This window comes from Nipponia nippon, unplaced genomic scaffold (assembly GCF_047370975.1).
Source record: "Nipponia nippon isolate SJK-2023a ecotype South Korea unplaced genomic scaffold, ASM4737097v1 scaffold_3, whole genome shotgun sequence".
Taxonomy (NCBI): domain Eukaryota; kingdom Metazoa; phylum Chordata; class Aves; order Pelecaniformes; family Threskiornithidae; genus Nipponia; species Nipponia nippon.
Window position 1 is genome coordinate 105,274,107 of NW_028262347.1, and position 21,382 is coordinate 105,295,488.

General features: G+C 46.7%; 1 protein-coding gene across 2 annotated transcripts; it reads left to right on the plus strand.

Moving 5' to 3' along the window:
- The first annotated feature begins 671 nt into the window (after nt 1-671).
- On the plus strand, nt 672-21,364 carry LOC104013427 (broad substrate specificity ATP-binding cassette transporter ABCG2-like). Of its 2 annotated transcripts, XM_087768122.1 has the most exons (16): nt 672-925; nt 3,287-3,570; nt 4,149-4,208; nt 5,508-5,622; nt 8,007-8,159; nt 8,927-9,084; nt 10,178-10,329; nt 11,537-11,653; nt 12,501-12,766; nt 13,328-13,410; nt 13,793-13,882; nt 15,196-15,320; nt 15,689-15,843; nt 17,285-17,374; nt 18,620-18,732; nt 19,650-21,364. In XM_087768122.1, the coding sequence occupies exons 2-16, from the start codon at nt 3,287-3,289 to the stop codon at nt 19,795-19,797; spliced, it is 2,109 nt and encodes a 702-aa protein (XP_087624248.1). In that variant the 5' UTR covers nt 672-925; the 3' UTR covers nt 19,798-21,364. The 2 variants fall into 2 exon arrangements, with proteins under 2 accessions (XP_087624248.1, XP_087624247.1); XM_087768121.1 differs by lacking the exon at nt 672-925 and having other exon boundaries at nt 3,260-3,570.
- The last annotated feature ends 18 nt before the right edge of the window (nt 21,365-21,382 follow it).

Here is a 21,382-nt window from a genome sequence, read left to right on the forward strand (position 1 = left end):
GAGCTTATTTATAAAGACAATATTGCTTGGGAACACGAGGCCAAGGAGAAGCCTTGAGAACAAACCGAAGGAAATCCTATCTTCCTGCTTTCACACATTCTCCTAGCTGGGAACACATGGCAGCACCGAGAGGCAGCCCGATGGACAACGGGTAACCCCAGCGGGCTGCTGTCGCCCCCTTGGGCCCAGCGGGCAAACACCTGAGGGGCACACCGCCTCCGCAGGTGTGAGGTCAGTGTGGCAGTGTCACCCTTGGAGGGGCTCCCAGCACAGCCTCTGGCCTCAGCTGACCCAACTGGCCTGGAACCGTCCCCTGGGTGTGGTGACCTTTCCAGAAGGTGGGAGGGCGGCAGGCAGAGCGGGTGCTGCCTCCCGCCCCCCCCCCCCCCCCGCTGTACCCCTCTGTGCCAGGGACCTGCAGGGGCCGCGGGCAATTTACTGGGCCCCTCACGCCCGATGCCCGTTCCCCCCTCCGGCGGTTTGCAGCGCGAGAACAATGTCGCTGTCCCCCCCGCTCCTCCTCTGCCCGCCCCAGGAGGGCGGGGTAACGGCGGGGTAACGGCGCGGGGCAGCCCTCGGCATCCCCGCGGACGGGGGCTCGGCCTCGCCGCCACCGAGCGCCGCCGGCCGGGGGAACCGGCTCCCCCAGCGCGGCCCACGCAGCCGGGGGCGGCCCGGCTCGGCTCGGCGGCGGCACCGCCCCGGGGGTCGCGCAGCCGCGGGTCGGGCCGCGCCGCCGGGCGGAGCGGGGCTCCATCGCCGCCACCTCTGCCTGCGCCCCGGCGGGGTTTGCGTGACAGCGCCGGGCACTCCCCGCCGCCGGTTTATATAACCCGCCGCCCGGACCCGGTTATAAAACGCCGCTAAGGCAGCGCTGTCGCCGAGACCCTCGTCGCCGCCGGCCGGAGCGCCGCGGCAGCCGGAGGTAACGGCGCGGCCCGGGGCGGGGTGCGGCGCGGCGGAGCCCTCCGGCGGGCAGCGCTCCCGGGGCGCGGGGCTGCCCCGTTGGCGGGCGGGGGCTTGGGGAGCAGAGCGGAGTGCGGCCGGCCCCGTTGGTTCGCGGCTCCGGCTTAGTAGCGGAACCGGCCCGTGGGGCGAGGGTGGGAGACGGGAGGGGCACTGCTTGTGAGGGGCTGCTGCTGCCTCATCCTACCTGTAGCCTGTGCTAAGCTTTTCTCATCCTCCCGTCATCCTTGCACGTACCTGCAGCAGTGGTTTAGCTTGCCGGTGCTAGTCAGTAGCTTTGCAAAAACATGTATAAAAGGGTTCATGGTGTAATAAACTATAGAATCTATCCGGAACAGATGTGAGGTATACAAGACAGTCAAATGTTCAAAAGTCTAACCAGATCTTTGCCCCTGGTGTCACTGCCATCCTGACTTTTTTTTTTTCTCCTGATCTGTTGTGCAACCTTTCCAACATGTAAGCCTTCTCTTGCTGATGTAACCAGCGTATCCTTTCTTGTTTCCCATAAGCAAGGCTTTCCCAGGGGTGACCAGCCTTAGAGTTCAGGACGTGTCCAAGCTAAACAACCCTTCCTTCTTCCCACCACTTTTCCTTTACTTATATGGGGAAAAAACTACTGCAACTTCTTGAGCTTTAAGTGATAGGAAGAGGCAGAGAGGAAAGGGCAATTCCTGTTTCGTTAAATCTGGCTCTTGCAGTGCCAGTTTCTTAAAAGCATGACCACCTCTCTCCCTGAGAAATCCACTACTTCTGTGGTGGTGGATATTGTTGGTCCTACTGGTTATCACCCTCTCAGTCCTCGCAGGAAAGTACAGATGGTGGGAAAAGGGTGATTGGTAGCATACATCTACCTCCCTGCAAAACTGAAGTAACCAGCAATGGATGTCTTTGTGGGCAGTTCTCTCTCCTTGCTCTCTTAGTTAGCCTGGTGACTGCCTTGGCTTTCCACAACATCACAGTAAATTTTTAGCTTTCCAACAAACACCATCATGCCAGCAGCTAGAAGGGAAGGAAATGATTAGACTAACTTGTGTTAGTCTAACCTGTCGTGTTCAGTTTCTGGAAGGGGCATGTAGTAATTCCTCTCTTCCTTGCCGTAGTTCCCTGGAAAGGGGACAGGAAGGTTTACAGCTGCAACGGCACCTGGCTAAAAGGCAGGGTACAAGTTATGCCCAGGCCTTGCACAGGCTGCAGAACTTGGGGACTGCAGGGTTTCCAAGTACTTCACATGCAACATCAAGGCAAGAACTTTGAACTTTTTTTTTCATGAGTGAAGGGATCCAAACTTGGTCTCCATCAGTTATAGCAACAGAAAGGAAAGCAGCCCCTTGACAAAAGAGCTCTGCTGCTGTGACTAATAAGTGAATCAATATTAATGGTTATACCCATATTGATATATTTCCTACTATGTAGGCCCTGATGTGTGGACAGGGAGAACAGTTCCTTCCCTTTGCTGTTGACATGTCCTCCCTTTCAGGTGCTCCCATCCTGAGCTACAGAGGCAGCTTATCTGCTTGAACCAGAATGCTTTATAACTTTGTGATTATAATAGATACCATATTTAATTTTCCTTAATGCACCAGTTTGTACCATGTTTTTCCTTACTGTGGGATGTCCCAGATATCCCCCCTGTGGGCAGGGGAACTCCTACTGTTCTTCAGGCTAAATGATGCCTGCAGACAACCCCAAATTTCTCTTCCTATTTGTAGTCGTGAAGTGTCTTGATACTGGCGTGACTGAAACATGATAAGCAACATGTGTAATTGCTATTTTAATCACATTGGTATCTCTGAAACAAACTTGTGCCAGCAAACAAGGTGCATGTGACTGGCCTTCATTTTCATAAGCACAACTGTTTTTCTTCCTGTGGTTCTCCATACACGTTCATCAATAGGTTTTCTCTGCTGGCTTTGTGGGGGTGTGAGGGGAGGTAAGCACGTTACAGCTGGAGGAGGGGAGCTTGAGTCTCTCTAGCTTAAGTGGTAGCAGCTTGCGTTTGTAGTCCCTGCTGTGTTGAGCAAGATGCCCATCACAGATGGGCTTGATTCTTACCTCATTAGATGTTCTTTGAGCTAGCATCACTTCAAGAACATATATGTCTCCTTCTGTGAGGCTATGTGTATTCTTCTAAATTTGTGGGTTTCCGTGCCTTTGGGGACTACTGGATGTCTTCCAGTGCGGATGTCCATCCTTTTGGAAACTTGGCACATGTAAGGATTGGTGTGGTGTGCATGAACTTGTTTTTCCAAGACACTTTCTGCAGAAACCTTTGCTTGCATGTCTCCTTCCCTGCATGTTTTTGTGTTCTTTGTCTCAACAGATGGGAACTGCTCAAAACAACAGTGACCTCAAAAAACTCCATGCAGTGGAGCTTGACCTGTGTAACAAGGACATGATGGCAGACGCATTCGATCACAGTATTATTTCTGTTGGGGAAGAGGAAGGAGCGGGCAATTTCCAACGTTCTGTTCCAACACGAGAGTCACTCCGGTCCCCTCGGGGCTCTGTTGTGAGTTTCCATAACATCCAGTACTCTGTTAAGCAGTCCAGTGGATTCCTATGTAAATGGAAAACTGTGGAAAAGAAGATCCTTCATAATGTCTAGTAAGTTCTTGCTTAAATAAAATACCAGAGGGTAGTAATTAATCTGCTGCTGTGAATTGATGACCTCAGGGGCACCTTCCAGATCCAGCTGTGCTGGTAGAGAAATGACTACCCTCCTGCCAGTCTGCAGTTCATGTGAGCGCTTTCTAATCTGCTTTTAGGCAAAATAGCCAGGATATAGCTGGAGCAGTTTCAGTTATTGATTTGAGCAAATTAGGACCAAACTTGTCTGAACTCTTCTGCCAGAAGATCTGAGGGTTCCCTTAACTGTGGTTCAAGCTGCAGTGGGAGGAAATAGGCAGCAGAGAGCAGTTGCTTATTCTTTTCAAGACCCAGCTCAGCAGGGAAGACACTTAATTTCTGTCTTTTGTAGATTGCTTTTTATGTCCAGCTCTGGTTCTGTTCTGACTGGCAGTCTGGGACAAGAAAGGAAAAATGCTTATTGATTTCAGATTTAAGGAGAAGTTTTTAATAATCTCTCAGTTTTCCTTTCAACAGCATTTTGTTCACACCTTACCTCTACTATGAGCTGCATGTGAACAGTCCTCCATTTGGAAATAACTCTTTCCTTCTTCCAGTGGCATTATGAAGCCAGGCTTGAATGCTATCCTGGGGCCAACAGGGAGCGGTAAATCTTCGTGAGTACTTTCTTCTGCTCCTTCAAATGGACAGTCAGCTGTGCAAAGAGGATTTGGGACGCTGAGGGTTGGGGAAGATGTGAGGAATGTGCAGGCTCAGACCTTTGAATGCCTGTGAGAAATCTGGTGATGCAGTCTGACCTCGTGGCCCTCTGCTGTCAGCTTTGCTGGAGCTCTTGCCCTGCAGCGGTGTCACACTCCTCATCTGCTCCAATTGGTGGTCCATATTACTGCAGTCACCTTTGGTGGTGGCCTGAGTTAAGAATACCAAGCTGAACTGGGGTGACTGGAGCTCAGGTGTAGGCTCTGTCCTAGACCTGTCACGAGGTCGGGAGGGGGGGCAAGCTCCTTTGAGGGCAGGAGGGATGTTGTCCCCTGTGAAGGTGCTGCAGCAAGACTTCCTTGAAGATGCTAGGCCAAACCCCTCTCTGACAACTACAGGAATACGGTGTAATGTCAGGCTGTAGGATGCTTTGGATCCTCAGCTCGACTTGGCTGTGGCCTGGTGGTGGGGGTGCACATGGGCTTGAGTTCTTTGGATGCAAGCACAGAGAAATACCATGCAGACTGTCTCCAGCCAGTGCTGATGCTGATTACTCTCCCGTATAACCATGGTAAGAGAGCTCTTTGTCACTCTCTGCCTTTGAGAATGTCAGAGACTGGCAAATACGGCCATTGTTCACACAGGTGTGTCTTTGTGGTGACCCTTGATCTTCCCCTCTGAGGAGACTGCTGGCTAATCAGCATGTTTTCAAGAGCAGCACTTCATCAGGGCAGTGTTTACTTAGCTAGCAGACAGGCTGGCCTCTGCATTGGCAGTAAGGAGAATCCAGTGATATGTTAAAACAAAATTACTTTATAGAATTAATCCTAACTCTAGTCTTGTTTATACCCATTTGGATTAATTTCCTTGAGATCAAAGTAATTACTTCTGTGCTCCGCTGGCTGGAGAGCAGACTGCAGCTACTTGGCGGGGTGGTTTTGTCTGTGTGCATTTGAGGTTAGCTCTTAATACAGAGACTGATTTTATGTCTGTAGGGGTTGACTGCTGTGAATTGTGAGGTTCTGTATACTACCATACTGCTGTGGCACACCTTGTGCTGGAAAATCCTGTGTCTACACCAGGCTTTCTGTACAAAGAGCTAAAGCCCCCAGAGTTGAGCAAGCCCATTTCTGTGCCCTTTGGTTTGCAGCATCCCATGAGCAGGCTGTAACTGCAGTCCTGCCTGGTGGTACTTATCCAGTCAAAGGTAAGAGCAGCTGTTATGGTAAAACCTAATGCCTGGTGTTTGTCTGAAGTCTCCTAGATGTGCTGGCAGCCAGAAAGGACCCAGCAGGCCTGTCTGGAGAAGTGCTTATAGATGGCATCCCACAACCTCCGAATTTCAAGTGCATCTCAGGATATGTTGTGCAGGTGAGTAACTGCCTTCAGTGGAGGCCTGGGAGCCCTTCGGAGGGAAGACCGCCTAAGATGAGCAAAGCATGAACTACTAGGTTAGGTAATTTTCAGTGATCCCTGCAGAGTTTAATTTGATAACTCAGATGTTACAGTATTTAGTATTTTTCTGGGATATGGAAGACAAGAGGATCAAACTGTTACTCCAGCCAAGTCAAGCACAGAGGTGTTTGTCTTCCCAAAGCCACATGGATGCTCAAACCACTGGGCTACTGTGGCTTGTTCTTTGGGCTCTGCCCTGAAGTACTAGCAAGGGTTTAAAAAAAAAAAGTGAGGAAAAACCCACAACACCCAAAATCTCTTGTTGTAAAACTCAGAGGCAGTTCTAGCTGGCAGAAGTACTTTCAAGCTATCAGGCAATAATTCTAGGAAGTAAATAGACCCCTGCTATTCTTCCTCTGATTCTGGCTGGCTGGGACAGAGCTTCGTTCCACTCAGAGACAGGAAAAGCCAGCTGAATCTGCGGAAGTGGGTGGAGGCCTGGACCAATAAATAGACCCTCAAAGCCCTGGGGGAGCAGAGGAGAAGGGGATTCTTGGCAGCAATATGAGCAGCCAAATCTGGAAACCATCCAGGCTTCTGACTGCAGGCAGATGTGAAATAGGCAGCTTTTCTGAAAGCTGCCAGCTGGGGGGCTCTGGGAGGATGCATCTGATGAGACTGATGCTGAGTCTTGATCCTGCAGGTCAAAGATCCCCAAATCCTCAGTGTTTCATGAATGGCCAGGAAGTTTCTTGCAAGTGGTGCCATTTTGAGATATCTGTCTCTCAAATGTCCAAAGCAACCAAACTTAACCTTAAAATGACAGGCAACTAGGTGAGACATTAGTCTCTCTCCCCTCCCACCCCTGTGCAGTACTCCCTAGATCAATAACGATGGCCCAAAGACTACAAACAACACTTAAGGCCTAAATACATAAATACATACCTACTTGTAGGGTCAGTTTTATGCAGATTGAGCATATAGACATGCTAAGTCATATGTTATCCCTATAAAACTGCTGGTGGCCTCTCCACTCATGGCTTGCAAGTGAGGGTGTCATGCCACAGTTTGTTACATTTGGTATTAAGGTAGCTTAAATTCACAGTTTAGTTTCCAATCAGATGACCCAACAGTTGTATTGGTGGATCTGAGGATGGGGAATGGGAGGCTAGGATGAGAGACTGAGGGTGTGTGGGAAGGGAAGTGATGGTAGGAAATTCCTAAACCACCTCTGGCAGCAAAGCCAGTTTATCGTAACAATACACCCTGAGTAATCTGTCATATAATTCTAGCACAGCAGCACCTTCAGTCTTTCTCTGTTAACTCCAGTGCCAAATATGGCTGGCTGGCACATCCTTTGTGCCGCTGATCAACTACATCTGATGTGGAAGGATTCTTGCCAAAGCAGGCAAGAATCTGCTGCCCTGCAGCTTAGAGGCTGTGTCTTCCAAAAGGGCACTAGATTTGAAAGGTGCCTAATTAACAGGCATGTTTCTCAGCAGCTGCCCAGTGTTGCAGCCCTTCTCCCATCATATGGTGGGATGCAGAATTAGCTCGAATATCAAAGCAGGGGTGATGGAGAGGCATGGAGCTCTGGATGGACCTGATGTCAACTCTGTTTGGCTCATGGTTGTTAGAGGTTGGTGCAGGCTGCCCAGATGTTTGTCAACTGGATAGATGTGATTCTTACTCAAAATGCACATGACTGTTGGAAGCTTTTCTAAAGGGGTAGCCCTTAGAATAAGGTCTTGTGCCCAAGAGTTATAGATAGTCGAGACATGGAAAAAATCAGGAGCATCTTGGTGCAATACTCTTGTTTCTCTGAGGAGCTGCTGCCAGTGAGGAGCTGGGGAGAGCTCCTTGTTGGCAGCTGAACTTGGCAGGTGCTCTGGACCACAGCAAGATATGGCTTGCAACCAGGAACAGAGCTGACTTGGGTGATCCCCTGAGTGTCTTTACCTTGAACATTGAGCACTAGCAATGTCCATTGGCTTCAGCTAGACTCGTAGAAGTTTAACTCTTTACAAAACCAGCTACCTGCTCTGCCTCCCTTTGGCTGGTAAGGAAAATGCACATGCAGTACAAAATGGTACTGTCTGCACTTGAACTCCTGAGCCTGAAAGCAGGCAGAGGTGGTGCTTGGTGTAAGCTGGGAGCCTGCAGAGCTGCATTCTCCCCTTGAATGCTACTGAGTGACCTTGAATTTCATGTCATGTAAGTTTTGAAGCAGGGGTTGTCCCTCAGTCCAGTTTCCACTGTGGTCCACAAACAGCTTATTCAGCAACTGCCACTACAGGGACTCTGGAGCCAAGCCAGGTAGAGAAGGAGGCTTTCCAACTGTCCATATGTACTGCTTTCAGGATGATGTTGTCATGGGCACAATGACGGTGAGGGAGAACCTGCACTTCTCTGCTGCCCTGCGACTCCCCAGCTCCATCAGCGTTAACGAGAAGGAAGAGCGAGTCACCCAGATAATCAGTGAGCTGGGATTAAGCAAAGTGGCTGATGCTAAGGTGAGTAGCGAGAATAACTTTCTCAGAAATCATGCTACCTCTGGAAACTGAACTACTTGACTCTGCGCAGTATGGCGTACATAGTGCAACTACTTAAGCTAAGCAGGAACCTGACTAAACCATACTGCAGACAAGAAATCAGTCTCCAGCTCAGGAGGTAGCTTGGAAAGAGGTATGTATATTTGCTACTAAAAGGGGAAGACTTTTGGACCATGTCCAACATGTTGTATAAGTTCAGAGGGGAAAAAGTCGCCTAGTCATAGCAGCTTGGAAAGCTGCTCAGTCACTTCCTGGCTTTGTGGGACAAGACAGGGAATTGTTTTTACCGTGCTGAAAGCTGTGAGGGATAGAAAGCTCGGCTGTGACAGAGAAGTTCTGTGTAGAGCTTGTTCCTTCCAGCAGCATTTTTACTCTTATTTTGCTTTTACTTTGCTTACCCCACTCTTGAGCAGCAAGTGAGCTACCAACAAAAGGCATCCCTGAACACCAATGCCGCCTCTGACTGCTGTGGCATCATTCTGGCTCTTCCTTGTCAGTGTCATCCTTGTTCCCTGAAGTCATAAGATGCTTGGTACCTCTGAAAATCAGGCTCTGCTTACTGCTACGCAGTCCCTCACACTGAGTCAGACCCATCATGTGCTGCTGGCCTTAGAGTTTACTAATGGGACTCTGAAAATGAAAAGGGCTGCTGGGCGTGGAGAGCCCTGAACTCCAGAGCATGCACTGACCAGGTCTTGTTGCAAATACTTGATTTCTTCTGCTTGTAGGTAGGAACTGAATTGATTCGGGGAGTGTCTGGAGGGGAACGGAAGAGAACCAACATTGGGATGGAGCTCATCACAGAGCCACCAGTCCTTTTTCTGGATGAGCCAACAACTGGCCTTGATGCCAGCACAGCCAATGCAGTCCTCATTCTCTTGAAGAAGTAAGTCAGTTCTTCAGGGATCTGCTGCAATTTTGTTGTCAGCTCATTAGTAAAAAAGGAATGCTTTTATGACTGAGTGGCTACAGTGCTTTTTTTTTTAAAAAAAAAAAAAAAGCTAGACAAGGAGACTCAGAAGTGGTAGTAAATTCTTTATTTGGGTCTTGTCCAAAGCCATTTGAGGTTGATGGGAATCTTTCCACAGCAAGCATTGGACTGGAGCCCAAAAAGCAGATGTAGCTTGGACAGCTTCCCTTTGCCACAGAGAGGGGTGGACTGGGAGGTCAGGCCTTGTAATCATAATTTCTTGGCCCTCCAGCTGAGTCTGTTACAAAGTTTCTTCTCCCATTCTCGCAATGGCCTTGAACTCAGACCAGACTTCACCTGCAGATTTACCCTCAGTGCCCCCGCTGTTTTGGAGATGAACTGTCTTCTGGTACAAAGAGGACCAAACAAGGCTTATTTAATGAGAATGAGTTCCTAACCCTCCTCCTGGGTTTGTAGCATGTTGTCTGGTTTGTCTTGGGGGTACATTTTGCTCTGCTGTTTGTGGATAGAGGTCTTTGATCAGCAAGGATACTTGTTGGGCATCAGTGCTAAAGCACTTGAAAGAGCGTCTGGCAAACCTGAAGGAAAACTAGTTTTGACTTTTCTAGACAGTAAACCTTCAGCAGAAGAGCTAGGAGAAATCTCAGCTGACCAGACTACCACAGCCTGTTACGTAAAGCCTGGTACTGCCATTGAGTGCAGTAGGACCATTCTGGTTAGTCAGGTTGAAGTCTGGTATAGAAAATGTGTAAGTAGGGTTTATACACAGCTGTGGCCTCAACCTTTGCTAGCTACAGACAGCATTGTACTTTGTCTACCTGGACTGCAATGACAGTCTGTTGTAATGATGGGTGCTGTCTTGAAGGTCTTGTAGCCAGCATCCAACACAGTGACAGAGAAGGGGGAACTAGAGCTTTTCTGGGTCGAGACCCTGAGAAGTTGACAAGTATTTGTCTTGGATTTGGATATGTATTTTTGCTTGTGTTAACATGACCTTTCTGAAATGCAAAGTGTGGTATATTTGAGAGATGTTTGGTTTCTATTTCAGGCTCTCAAGAAGAGGGCGAACCATCATATTTTCCATCCATCAGCCCCGCTATTCCATATTCAAGCTGTTTGACAGTCTGACATTACTAGCTTTGGGAAAGGTGCTGTACCATGGTCCTGCAAAGCAGGCCCTGGAGTACTTTAGTTCTATTGGTAAGTCTTCTGTGCCAAGAGCAAAGGCAACTGGCTAATGAGTTTAATCTGTGGGTAGATTCTCACCCTAGTACTGGGTAACAGTCCTGTGCTGTTTTATCACTAGGATACTAGAGGCTGTACACATACAGTCTGAACAGTGTTATGTTAGAACAGGAAAAAAAAAAAAAACGATAAAACTGAATTTTTGCAGACAACACAGAGCATAGCTCTCTCCTGCCTTTGTTTTGCCTTGCATCAGGACAAAAACCCAGAATTGCTTGGACATTTAGAAGTATGGCACACAACAGAGAAGATGATGCTTGTAGTTCTGCCAGGCCTAGGCGGCAGACCCAGCGGGTTTTGAACCACAGCCTGCAGATTCGCAGGAATCTGTAGGGGCTGATCCAAGAATCTGCTCTAGTCTGAATGCAGGTGGGTTACCGAGAGGACAAAATCATGGTGTGTCTTAAGATGGGTTAATAATTGGTGGCTGCCCCTTCTCCAAGTAAGCAAGGTGAGGGTTTCTGACTATAATGGACAGAGAACATGGAGTGAATTTCCAATCTAGTCTAGATGCAGCCATGGACACATTGGATTGTAAGCTTTCCCTAGCTTTAAGGGAGATGCTTTAACCAATCTCACTACTTTTACTCCTCCTCTTAGTACCTCACCTCACTTCCGTTCTCACAGGAATGCTATAGAATAAGGATCCTTGCTTTTTGGTTTTTTTATTTCCTCCTTGTCCCATAGCTTGAACCATATTATAAGAAGCCACTCTTGGACAGCCCCTCCTCTTCCTTGTGACCAAGGAAACACAAGCAAGAGTTGAGCTTCTGGAGCAAGCATCTAAGGCTGTAGAGCAGACATCCAGCAACCTCTACTGAGGAACTGTGTGTCTTTCAGAGTGGGATGTGGTTGAAATAGCACTGGGAAGGAGGCAAGAGTTGTCCATGCTGAGCTGTGTAGAAGCAAGTTACAGATTTCTTCTCACCTGGAATCAGGGGAGAATAAGCAACTTCGAAGCTCTGTATAGATACCTCAGATTCACCATCTCCTAAATCCTGTCCATTGTACTGCTATAAACTAAGGCTCATGGGCAGCAGTGAAGTTTTCTTGCAACAGGGTTGTGGAAGAGTGATATAGTATTAGACCTGACTTTCCAAGCTGTGCTCTGTGCAATACGAACATGTTGCGTGTGTGGGTTTTTTTTGTTTTTTTTTTTAAGGATATGAATGTGAACCCTTCAATAATCCAGCTGACTTCTTCCTTGATATCATAAATGGTGATTCAACGGCTGTGGCAGCAAGCAAGGAAGATCACGGACCTCTGGACACAGGAAAAGGTAAATTGTGCAGGAGAAATCCGCTGTTGGCTGGTGTAGAAGGGAAGTTGTATGTGGTGATGGCAAACTTTTATTCTCTGGGTTTCCTCCAGTCTAAGGGCACTTCATTATCTTTTTATTTTTCCTACTAATAGATATACTTTGCTTTGGGCTTCTTTAAAGAGCTCAGAAAACTTTTAAAGGTATTTTTTTCTTCCTTCAGTAAGATAGGAGAGCAGCGATAAATATCAGTAATTTACAAAACCTATGTGGGAAAGACTGAAAAAACAGAATTCCTTGGTCTCAGGAGACAGCTGAGAGAAGACAGAAGTTTTCAGTCACATATGAGGCTGCTGCAGAGAAGACAGGGTAGATAGGCTAAGGAGTAATGGATTTACAGGGCAGTGAGAAAGACTGGAACTAGATTAGAGAACAAACTTTCTAACAATATAGTGAGTGAAATATTGGGAAATCTTTGGGGATGCTGTAGCATATCCACGACTGAAGGATTATAAGGGAACAGTTTTCCTAATGGTGCTTTTTGGGGATGGGGAAATGGATCAGAGTAAACATTGATTTCCCCCAAATTCAGTGAAACAAAGGTTTTCTGGTGCCTCATTCTAAGAATATGGCTGGTTTTGTGCTACAAAGAACAGGCAGATTAGCTAGGTTTGATTAAAACTGTAAGGAAACCCTCTCACTCAAGCTAGCCTCTTAAGCTCAGAGCTAAGGCTTGAACAATTAAAATTCTCTGGGCATTCTTGGTTTTTTTTATTCAGTCTCCAAAGTGGCTGAGCATGTTGATGGGCCATGTCTGAAGGTAGGGTTCATGGGGAATCACAAGCCATATCTTGTCTTTCTCACTCAGAGGTGAGCAGTGAAAATGGAGTGGCAGAAGATAACGTGGACAGCAGTGTGGTAGATGTGCTGCACCAGAAATATCTTAACTCCAGCCTGTATCAGAGCACAAAGGAAGCACTGGGGAAAGTGGAGCTTGGAAGAGGAAGCAGGCAGAGAGTATCCAAGCAGGGACATAAGATTACCTATGCAAATGGATTCCTCACCCAGCTGTACTGGGTGTCCAAGCGATCCCTGAAAAACCTCATCAGGAACCCACAGGCCTCCGTTGCACAAGTAGGTAACAATTGCTGAAAGTCTCAGACTCCCTCTGCTCTCAGTCCTGCAATCTGCAGTTTGTAGGACAGACTTTTGTTTTCAAAGGCAGCTAGGGAAACAGCAAAGTCCTGTGCCGCTGCCACTTAAGTGGAATGAGATGCCCAGCTACCTTTGTTGTCTTTGAAAAAAAGTCTCCATTTTAGTTTAGTACAAGGACTACTGCACTGAAGGTTGGGGAGCGGGGCGAAATGCTCCATTCTCTGGTTCACATGGGGAGCTTTTAGGGTGATGTTAATTTTGTGCCTCACTTGAAATTTTAAGCTGGGGTATTCTTTGAGTGTGCTTTTACTAACCTTTCCCAGCCAAAGAAGATCAGAGGAAGGAGAAAAGTGAAGAGGATAAACTTGGAAAATTTTCCATAAGGCTTTTAATTGTGTGCGTCATAGGTATACATTGACTCACAACAGCAAAGTTGTAGGCAGGTGTGAATCTTAAACCCTGCATATGCCTTAATAATAAGTTTGTCCCTATTTACTTATCTGAAAGACTGCCTTCTCCCTTTCTTCTTTCCACTTCTAGATTGCAGTGACTGTAATTCTAGCCTTGGTTGTGGGTGCTATCTTTTTCGGTGTAAAATTGGATCAAAGTGGCATTCAGAATCGGTAAGTTGGAAAGCCACAGCTTTGCTCACTTTTGTATCTGTAGCAGACAGGTTTCAGCCACAGGGAAGGCCTTGGGATCTACTTGGACCACAAAGGAGGGTTGGGTTCCCAAGGCTCAATGCACTGCAGCATGGTATTGCCAGAGGTCCTAAAGGGAATGCAGTTCTGTCGGGCTCACACATATGTACAAAGGAGATGTGAAAGTGAAGATAAAGGAATAAACCTGGTTTTAGAGCCAAGATCTACAGTGGCACAATGAAATATCTCCATTCTGTGAACAGAGACAGAAAAGCACTGACTTGATGGTATGATGATGTCTGAGGCTGCCAGTGTTAATCTAGGCTGTTTCCTCACTTTTTGACTGTTCTGTTTTGCCTTCTAGGGTTGGATCCTTGTTTTTTGTCACCACAAACCAGTGTTTTTCCAGTGTCTCTGCAATTGAGCTGTTCATCAGAGACAAGAAACTATTTATGTAAGTAGTGAGGCACTTAGACTGTCTCATACCCTGGAGTGAGGTGGAGGGGAGTATCTTACAGGCTAAACAAAATGGTTTCCACCACAGACTTGATTGCTTCCTTGCAATATCGGATTGTAATAGTAATGCTAAACTGGTCTGTGGAGCAGGGAGCTGAAATGCCAAGAGGTAGGGGAAGGAGGGGAGAAAGAAAATGCTTTCACATGCTTGCTGTGTCACAGTTTATTGAGAAGTGCTTTTCCTAGTCACTTTTGGTAACAGCTGTTTTTGAAGTCTGCGTGTGAATCCTGCAGACTGTGAACCCTGCCTGCCCTCTTGCTGACAGGGTTGAAACGCTGTCTTGCCATGGTCCTAAAGTGGTAAGACTGTGCAAAGATGAAGGGAGAGTTCTTGGAAAAGCTTTGCAAGGGATGCTCAGATGAAGGGGGCTGCTGGCTGACTTATAAGACCTCCCTAATAATCAAGCGCATCTCTCTATTTATCTATATATGTGTATATGTATATATTATATACACACATGTATATATACATACACATTGAAAATGTAGTTTGGAATAGCCTCCAGCTCCTGGGATGAAAGGGCAAGAGACAGATCCTATGCAGTAAAGAAGAAATTGGAATTTATGCCTGGAATGCACGTGTCCACCCACAGGTTGCTCAGAGCAGCTCCATATTGCCCCTAACAGCTGCTCAGGAGTGAATCTCCCCCACACTGACATCTCTTGCCAGTCTGCCATGCTTACCAGCTTAGTTTACCAGCTGTGTCAATGGGCATTTTGGCACCTCACCAATTAAAGCATCTTTTCATGAGCTCTATTAAGCAGCAAAACAATCATAATGGCATTTAATTGCCCTGTGAACTGGAGGTGAGTTGATGTCCTAAGGGTGTTTTCCTATTGCTGGGTATCATTCCTTCTGCCCTGGAAGGAGCTGTATGAGTTAGGTGTGGATGAAGTGTTTCTGCAGTTAATAGCAGTCTAATACTTTCCCATGCTCTTGTGTTAAGGATCATTCTCTTTTAAAAGAGATTTAGGAGCTTTTTTCCAGTATGTTACTTAGTAGTCACATAGCCTTTCATTCACTTTCCTCGGAGAGCTCTCAGTATGACTGCAGGGCCTGTGAGATAGGTCAGCCCTTACTTGACAGAGTGGGAAGTGAAAGCACAGAGAAAATAAGCAACTTGCATATAGAGGAGGAGTCAGTGGCGGAGAGAACAGAAACCGATTCAGGATAAACCAGACACGCACGCTGAGCCTGCTTCCTAGATAACCTCTAAACCTGTACAACTCCCCTCCTTCCTGTCCTCGCAGCCATCAGTACACCAGTGGATATTACCGTGTGTCTGCCTACTTCCTGGCCTTGATGATAGGAGATCTGCTGCCCATGAGAACTGCTCCAGCCATCATATTCTCATGCATCAGTTACTGGATGATTGGTAAAGAATTGATGCTTTCATTGAACCTGTCATCTTCCAACACATTTGATTTCTGACTTAGCCAGAGTTTAGTTCCTGTATCTCTTAACATGAAACTAATTGAACCTTCAACTGATTTAAGTGCTTGGCATCATAACTTCAGAGGACTCTGGGGCAGGGGCAGAGACACCAGCAATCTAAGACAGGGACCTGCTTGTCCACATCTTTCGGTAATGCTCTTTGGGCCTTTGGAGCATGCACAGTTCCTGCCAACTCCAAACTTGGTCTTTCTTCCTGCTTTCCCTGTTTTGTATAGGAGTCCACGGGTACCTCTCTGGGATTCATAATGTGGTTGTTTACTGGACGCTTTCCTTTCTGTTTTTTGACAGGATACCAAGCTGTTGCTGGCCGGTTCTTCTTCTTCATGCTGACCCTGGTACTGGTGTCCTACACTGCCACGGCCATGTCTCTGGCTATCAGTGCTGGGATGGACGTCGTGGCTGTGGCCAATCTGCTCATCACTGTTTGTTTTGTCCTGATGCTTGTAAGTATATAAGGGGGTGTGTGCTCCTTTGGTGGAGGTGAGGAAGCAGCTGAGACAGGCTGAGAGGACTGGGTTGAGCCAGCCCTAAGCAGGCTGAGAATCCACAGTCCAGTAGCATGTCAGCCCCATGCCTGTGATTTTATTGTCACTACAGTCAAAGATGTACTTCTGCCAACTTGTAATCCAAGCGTCAAGTCATCGCTCAGGTGCAATTTAGTAGGTATGATGCCACCAGACCTTTGCAAACATTGTGCCCCAAAAAAGTGTTTTGTTTTTTTTTTAAATTGTCCTTAGAAAAATTGATTAAAAAAAAAAATCTTGCATTTCCAGTATTAGAAATCTAAGTGATCAACTGGATCATTTAAAAGGAAAAAATCTTGAAATAAACTTTAGATTGATGGATTGATTTTATTGCATTAATTTTTGTTGCCCAGTGGGATTAGCAGGAGCATACCCTGTCTTTACTTTAATTCAGTATTGCCCTTGGGTTCGAGAAATTACTTCAATACTCTTCTTCAAGGACTTCTAAGGAAGAGAGTAAGTGAGAGAGAAAGAAATTTTGACTACTCATAGATGAGGGATGTGAATTCTTTTTCAGAGAGGTAATGTAAGTGATGAAACTTCTTGACCGTGAGGCCTACCAAGTTACCTTAGAGTAAAAAGTACCTTCTGTCAGGTGATTCCTGCTAGCTGCCTGTATATATTCTGAGCCCACAGCGCATCCCTTATTCTTTGATTTGCAACTTAACCTGCTTTTGCAATAAGCTAAGTGATAACGTATCACTTCAAATGCTTGCTGTGGGTGAGAAGTGTGTGTAGTGAAGGGCAGTTAATGTACATTGACTTAAGTCACAGTATATAAGGAATGGCACATGCACATCCTGAAAGAGAGCCGGGTGAGCACAAAAACACTTGTGATAAAGCACAACCTGAAGCGTCATGTTTAGCTATTAGGTCCAATTGTGCTAAGAAGTAAAGGAGCAAACCTTGTTCCAGCCAGGAGAGAGCACACATGTAGGTCAGAGGAGAAAGCTGGAACAGTAACAGCCCTTAAGGCTCCCTATGGTTTCCTTCTTGTTTCTCCACTTCCTCATCTCCCAGTCATCCTTCTTTAACCTCTGGCTAGCTCTACCGTAGGACACAGTCCTCCAGAGTAAGAAGTTGTTAGCATGCATGCTTGTTAGCTGACATGTGGATGTAGAAAACCTTTCTGACCTCTTTGCAAGCCATTTAACTGGAGTACTTGGGTGTTGCTGTTGGGCCAGCTGGCTGGGACTGCTGCAAGGTTTGAACCTCATGCCTGTAGGCACAGGCATAGCAGCAGCAGGAGGTCCGTCTTCCCAGCGCGCCTCTGCTGGGCAACTGCAGTATCTGTGCAGGAATGGCACTGTTTGCAGTAAACAGAGCTTGTGACTCATTAGCCTCTTCTGTTCTATTTCAGATTTTTTCAGGCCTCTTGGTAAACCTCCCTTCTGTAATGGGCTGGCTGAACTGGCTTAAGTACTTCAGCATCCCCCGATATGGCCTCACTGTGAGTAGAAAGTAGCATCGGTCTTCTGTGTGTAATGTAGACACACTGCTGCTTCTTGGAGAGGTTTTGAGTATAAATGAAATTCTCTTAAAAGTCAGATTTGATTTCTTTCCTTGCATGAACATGGTGAAAGAAGAACAAACTAGCCAACCTCAAAAAGGAAGCAAAAGTTAATCTCTGCGTGAGAGGTGGAAGTCTCAGAGACTGAACAAATCCTTTGCGCCACAAAATTAGTGCCGCTTGGACAACGGCAGAATGAGCTGTCCAGTGAGGAACTAATTCCTAGCCTGAGTAGTTGATCCCTGTGGTTTAGAATAAAGTCAAATATTGTATGGCCTCTCCAGAGACTGCTGTTTGGGTGGTCAGTCTGAGGTTAATGACTGTCCAACTGGTTAAAGTACCATAATGACTGAGTGTCTCAGTCTTCAGTGTGGCTTCCTCTGAAGTGAAATGTGACTTACCGCCATTTCTGAAGAATAAGAAGCTGGTGTACCAGAAAGCTGAGGGTGCAGCTGCTTGAAGCACAGTAACTAGACATAGCAGGTCGCCCACTGGTCACAAGTGGGAGTTGTGCTTCCATCTCCTGTCTTCATCCTGGCCAAGCCTATTTGAGAGGAATAGTTTCCTACCTTTGTGTAAAAATGAGTGAAATGAATGCCGGAGCTGGTGCAGGGTGGTGTGGGCCGGACCATGTTGACTGGCAGTGGAAGAGAAAGGTAGGATCAGGGAGGGGGGGAGATGTGTGAGACCTCCCCTGTTTGGATATCACTGACATATTTTCAGTGTTGCTGAATATGGAAGTGTCCCTTGAGATTGCAGTTAGCCCAGGATGCCAGTGCAAGGGAACCCTTCCCCTCTTGCCTTGGCTGACTGTGCCATCTGCTTCAGTGTGCTGGTGCTGGAGTGTTCGCATGCAGCCACGTGGTTTTCTGGGTTAGTAGATTGACCCGGATGAAAGTAGATGAACAGGAACTTGTAGCTGGCAAGACAGAAACCCATGGCTAAATCACTGAAATGTAACTTTGGAGCCAAAGACTCAGACACCAAACCATCCTGCATGTAGAACTTGGAGCAGTTCCTCAGAAAGGCAGTGATTAAGAGCCTCAAAATAAAAAGGAACATAAACATACGATTCCAAGAGTGGTGATACGTGTCTTCTAATTATCAAGTTCCTTTGGGGTGTTTCAGTTTTAGCACCCCAAATCACTAACTCTGTAAAAATCTGATGTCTGCCTCTTCCCCTAGGCTCTTCAAGTGAATGAGTTCAGAGATCTTTACTTCTGTGGTGAGAATAATCCAAATGTTACAGTGCCTGTGGGAGATTCAGGCAGTTGTCCCCCTGATGTTTCAGGAGAAATGTAAGTCTCTAACTCATGGTGGTTCTTGGGCCTGAATTGTGATGGCTTGCCTGAAGAGAAGTCTGACCGTTTCAAATGTTTATATTGTTCATAGAATAACCACTCACAGACCAGTCTCAAGAATATGTCCCAAAATAATGTATTCTAGGATTATATAGTAAAACTTCACAATTACCCAAGAGTGAAATAGGGATGACACTTTCCTCCTAAAAATAGGCAGATGAGCTAAATTAAATTTTGTTTTTGATGACCTAGCCCTGGCTTATCAGTTTTCTTAAACAAACCCAGGGTTACTTAGCAATGGAAATGCAACGTGTGGACAGCTGCAAAGTTGTTGGGAAGCAGTAGACCTGTGATCAGAAACATGCGGGCTGCTCAGAGCTTGTTTGTACATATTAACCTCCCTGCAGAGACAGAAGAGAGCCAAGGTATCTATCTCCCACTGCTACTGCCCCATTTGAAATACTCTTGACTATTGATACCTTAAGTTGTAGCAATGCAAGTATTTCGTGACACATGCTAGAGGGCTAGCGAACTGAGCTTATTGCAGGGAACAGTGCTAGAGCACTGTTTCCACAGCTTTTGGACCGCAAACTCCTTCTATGGACCTCCAATGGTTGCTGTGTGAAACTAATGCTTTTGTACTTACCACGGTTTAATGTGGTTCTGAGTTTTACTCATAAATTACCAGCTATCTATAAACAACGATGAGGATACTACTGAAAAATTATGAGAACCAGAGATCTAGATTTGTCCCTTAAGCTTTTTTTAGTGATAAGTTATGAAGTTACTCTATTTCTGTCACCTGTTTTGCAGAGTTGAGGGTAGAAAAATCTTCATGGAACAGGAATAAAAGTAACTACCTGAAGACTTGCACCACATAGTAATACTAACTTCTGCCCCATGCTTTTCTGCAGGTGTTCTGGTGAAGCATACCTGTGCAGCCAAGGAATTGCACTTACCAACTGGGCAATGTGGGAGAACATAGTGGCTCTCATCTGCATGACTGTTATCTTCCTTATCATTGCCTATGCAAAACTCCGGTTTATGAGAAAGTTCACATAGATTCCTGCGATGCCTTGCTCTGCAGCTTCTCCGGTCTTAAAACTGCAAAGCTTGTTAGGGCCTACTAGAGATTGCCAAAAGATTTCAGCTGACTTTACTGGACTTCAGATGGAAATCCTGTCCCCTTGTTTCTGGAGCATGATCTCCACATGGTTGTATGATTTTGGTTTTTAAGAAGAAATGCATTAGTGTATATTGCATAAGTGATTTTTTTGGTAATAATTCTCATAATTCCTTAGGTACATATCAAACTATATATTGTAAAGCATTATTCTGCTGTGGCCAACTTATACAGGAAATGTTCAAAGGGAAACATTTTCCTTTGAACATGTGAGCTTCTCCATCACAAATGGTATAAGGTGATGATGGCATTTATGCATTTATATGTTGCCCCTTGTTAGTGCCTGTCACATCTGAGGAGAGCCAGGGACCATTCGCAGCGTGTTGGAGATGCATTTGAGTTTGAAGTCAGTACGGGGAATGAGTGCTCCTTGCCAAGCAAGAACAGTTATACTTCTAGTAGCTTCTCCATGGAAGCTACTTGCAGAAACAACTTTTGCTTGATTAACAACTAAACAGTAGTGGTGTAAGACATCTCATCTAAGAAGACTGGGAAATATATACTGTTGTACTGTAAAAAAAAAACCAAAACAAAGCAAAAAACCAAACACAACCCCCCAAAAAACCACCAACAGCAAAAAATACATTTACTACTTAAGAGGAGGGGAGGAAATTCCCTTTCTTTTTTCTTTATTTAAATAAAAATTTGTATATGTAGCAATGGCAGATGTTTTTAACAGACTTAATGCTTAGCTGCACCATCTATATATAAGGCTACTTACACTATGGACTGAAAAAAACCCATGTAGACACTGCTGTGGCAACTACAGCAATGCTTACCACAGTCACCACAGGACAGACTGTAGCGTGCCAGCAGTTGTCCCCTGACCACATCACGAGCAAAAGCAGAGCTGCTTTTAAGCTGCATTAAGACCCTCAGATGCAAGCGGACCAGCTAAGCCAAAGGAAAACATCCTCAAACACAAGGCTGGAGAGCTCGCTTGTGAGGGCCGGGCTAGCAGCAGCCCTTGAAACTGGCCTGCAGTGTGAAGGGGCTTCTGTTGCTCCTGCAATAAATGGTTCAGTCGTGGTGTTATGGAAATACTCAAACTGACGGCGCAGCCGCCCCGGGCGCAATGCGTGCTCTTTCTGTGCTGCTTCGCTGCCTTTTACAGCTGGTAAACAGTAAACTCGCGCCACGTTTTACATCTCGGTATTCGTCCTTCTCCTCCTGCCGTGACGAAGGCTGTTTGTTCTTGCTTGTTCCCGCGGCTGAAGCTGTCACCCATCGCACACCTGCTGTACGCGGTAGCGGAGGCCTCCCCTCACGACGCGGCCAAAAGCCGCGGGGGTGCCAGGTCCCGGATCTACGCGCGGGGCGGCCGTCAGGCCCCGGCCCGCTCCCCGCCGTGTCACGCAGCAGCCGGGGTCGGCACGGCGACGGCGGTCCCACCGGCCAGGGCCCGGCGCCCACCCCCGCGGCCCGCCCCGGCCGCCGCCACCTCCCACCGCCCGCCCGCAGTCG

What these genes read in the sequence shown, in the direction of transcription:
- LOC104013427 (XM_087768121.1), top strand. Translation starts at nt 3,260, where the DNA reads ATGTTTTTGTGTTCTTTGTCTCAACAGATGGGAACTGCTCAAAACAAC. An exon ending in TCTCAGGATATGTTGTGCAG is followed by an intron (nt 5,623 to 8,006) that starts GTGAGTAACTGC and finishes TACTGCTTTCAG; the next exon opens with GATGATGTTGTCATGGGCAC. An exon ending in CACAGGCCTCCGTTGCACAA is followed by an intron (nt 12,767 to 13,327) that starts GTAGGTAACAAT and finishes TTCCACTTCTAG; the next exon opens with ATTGCAGTGACTGTAATTCT.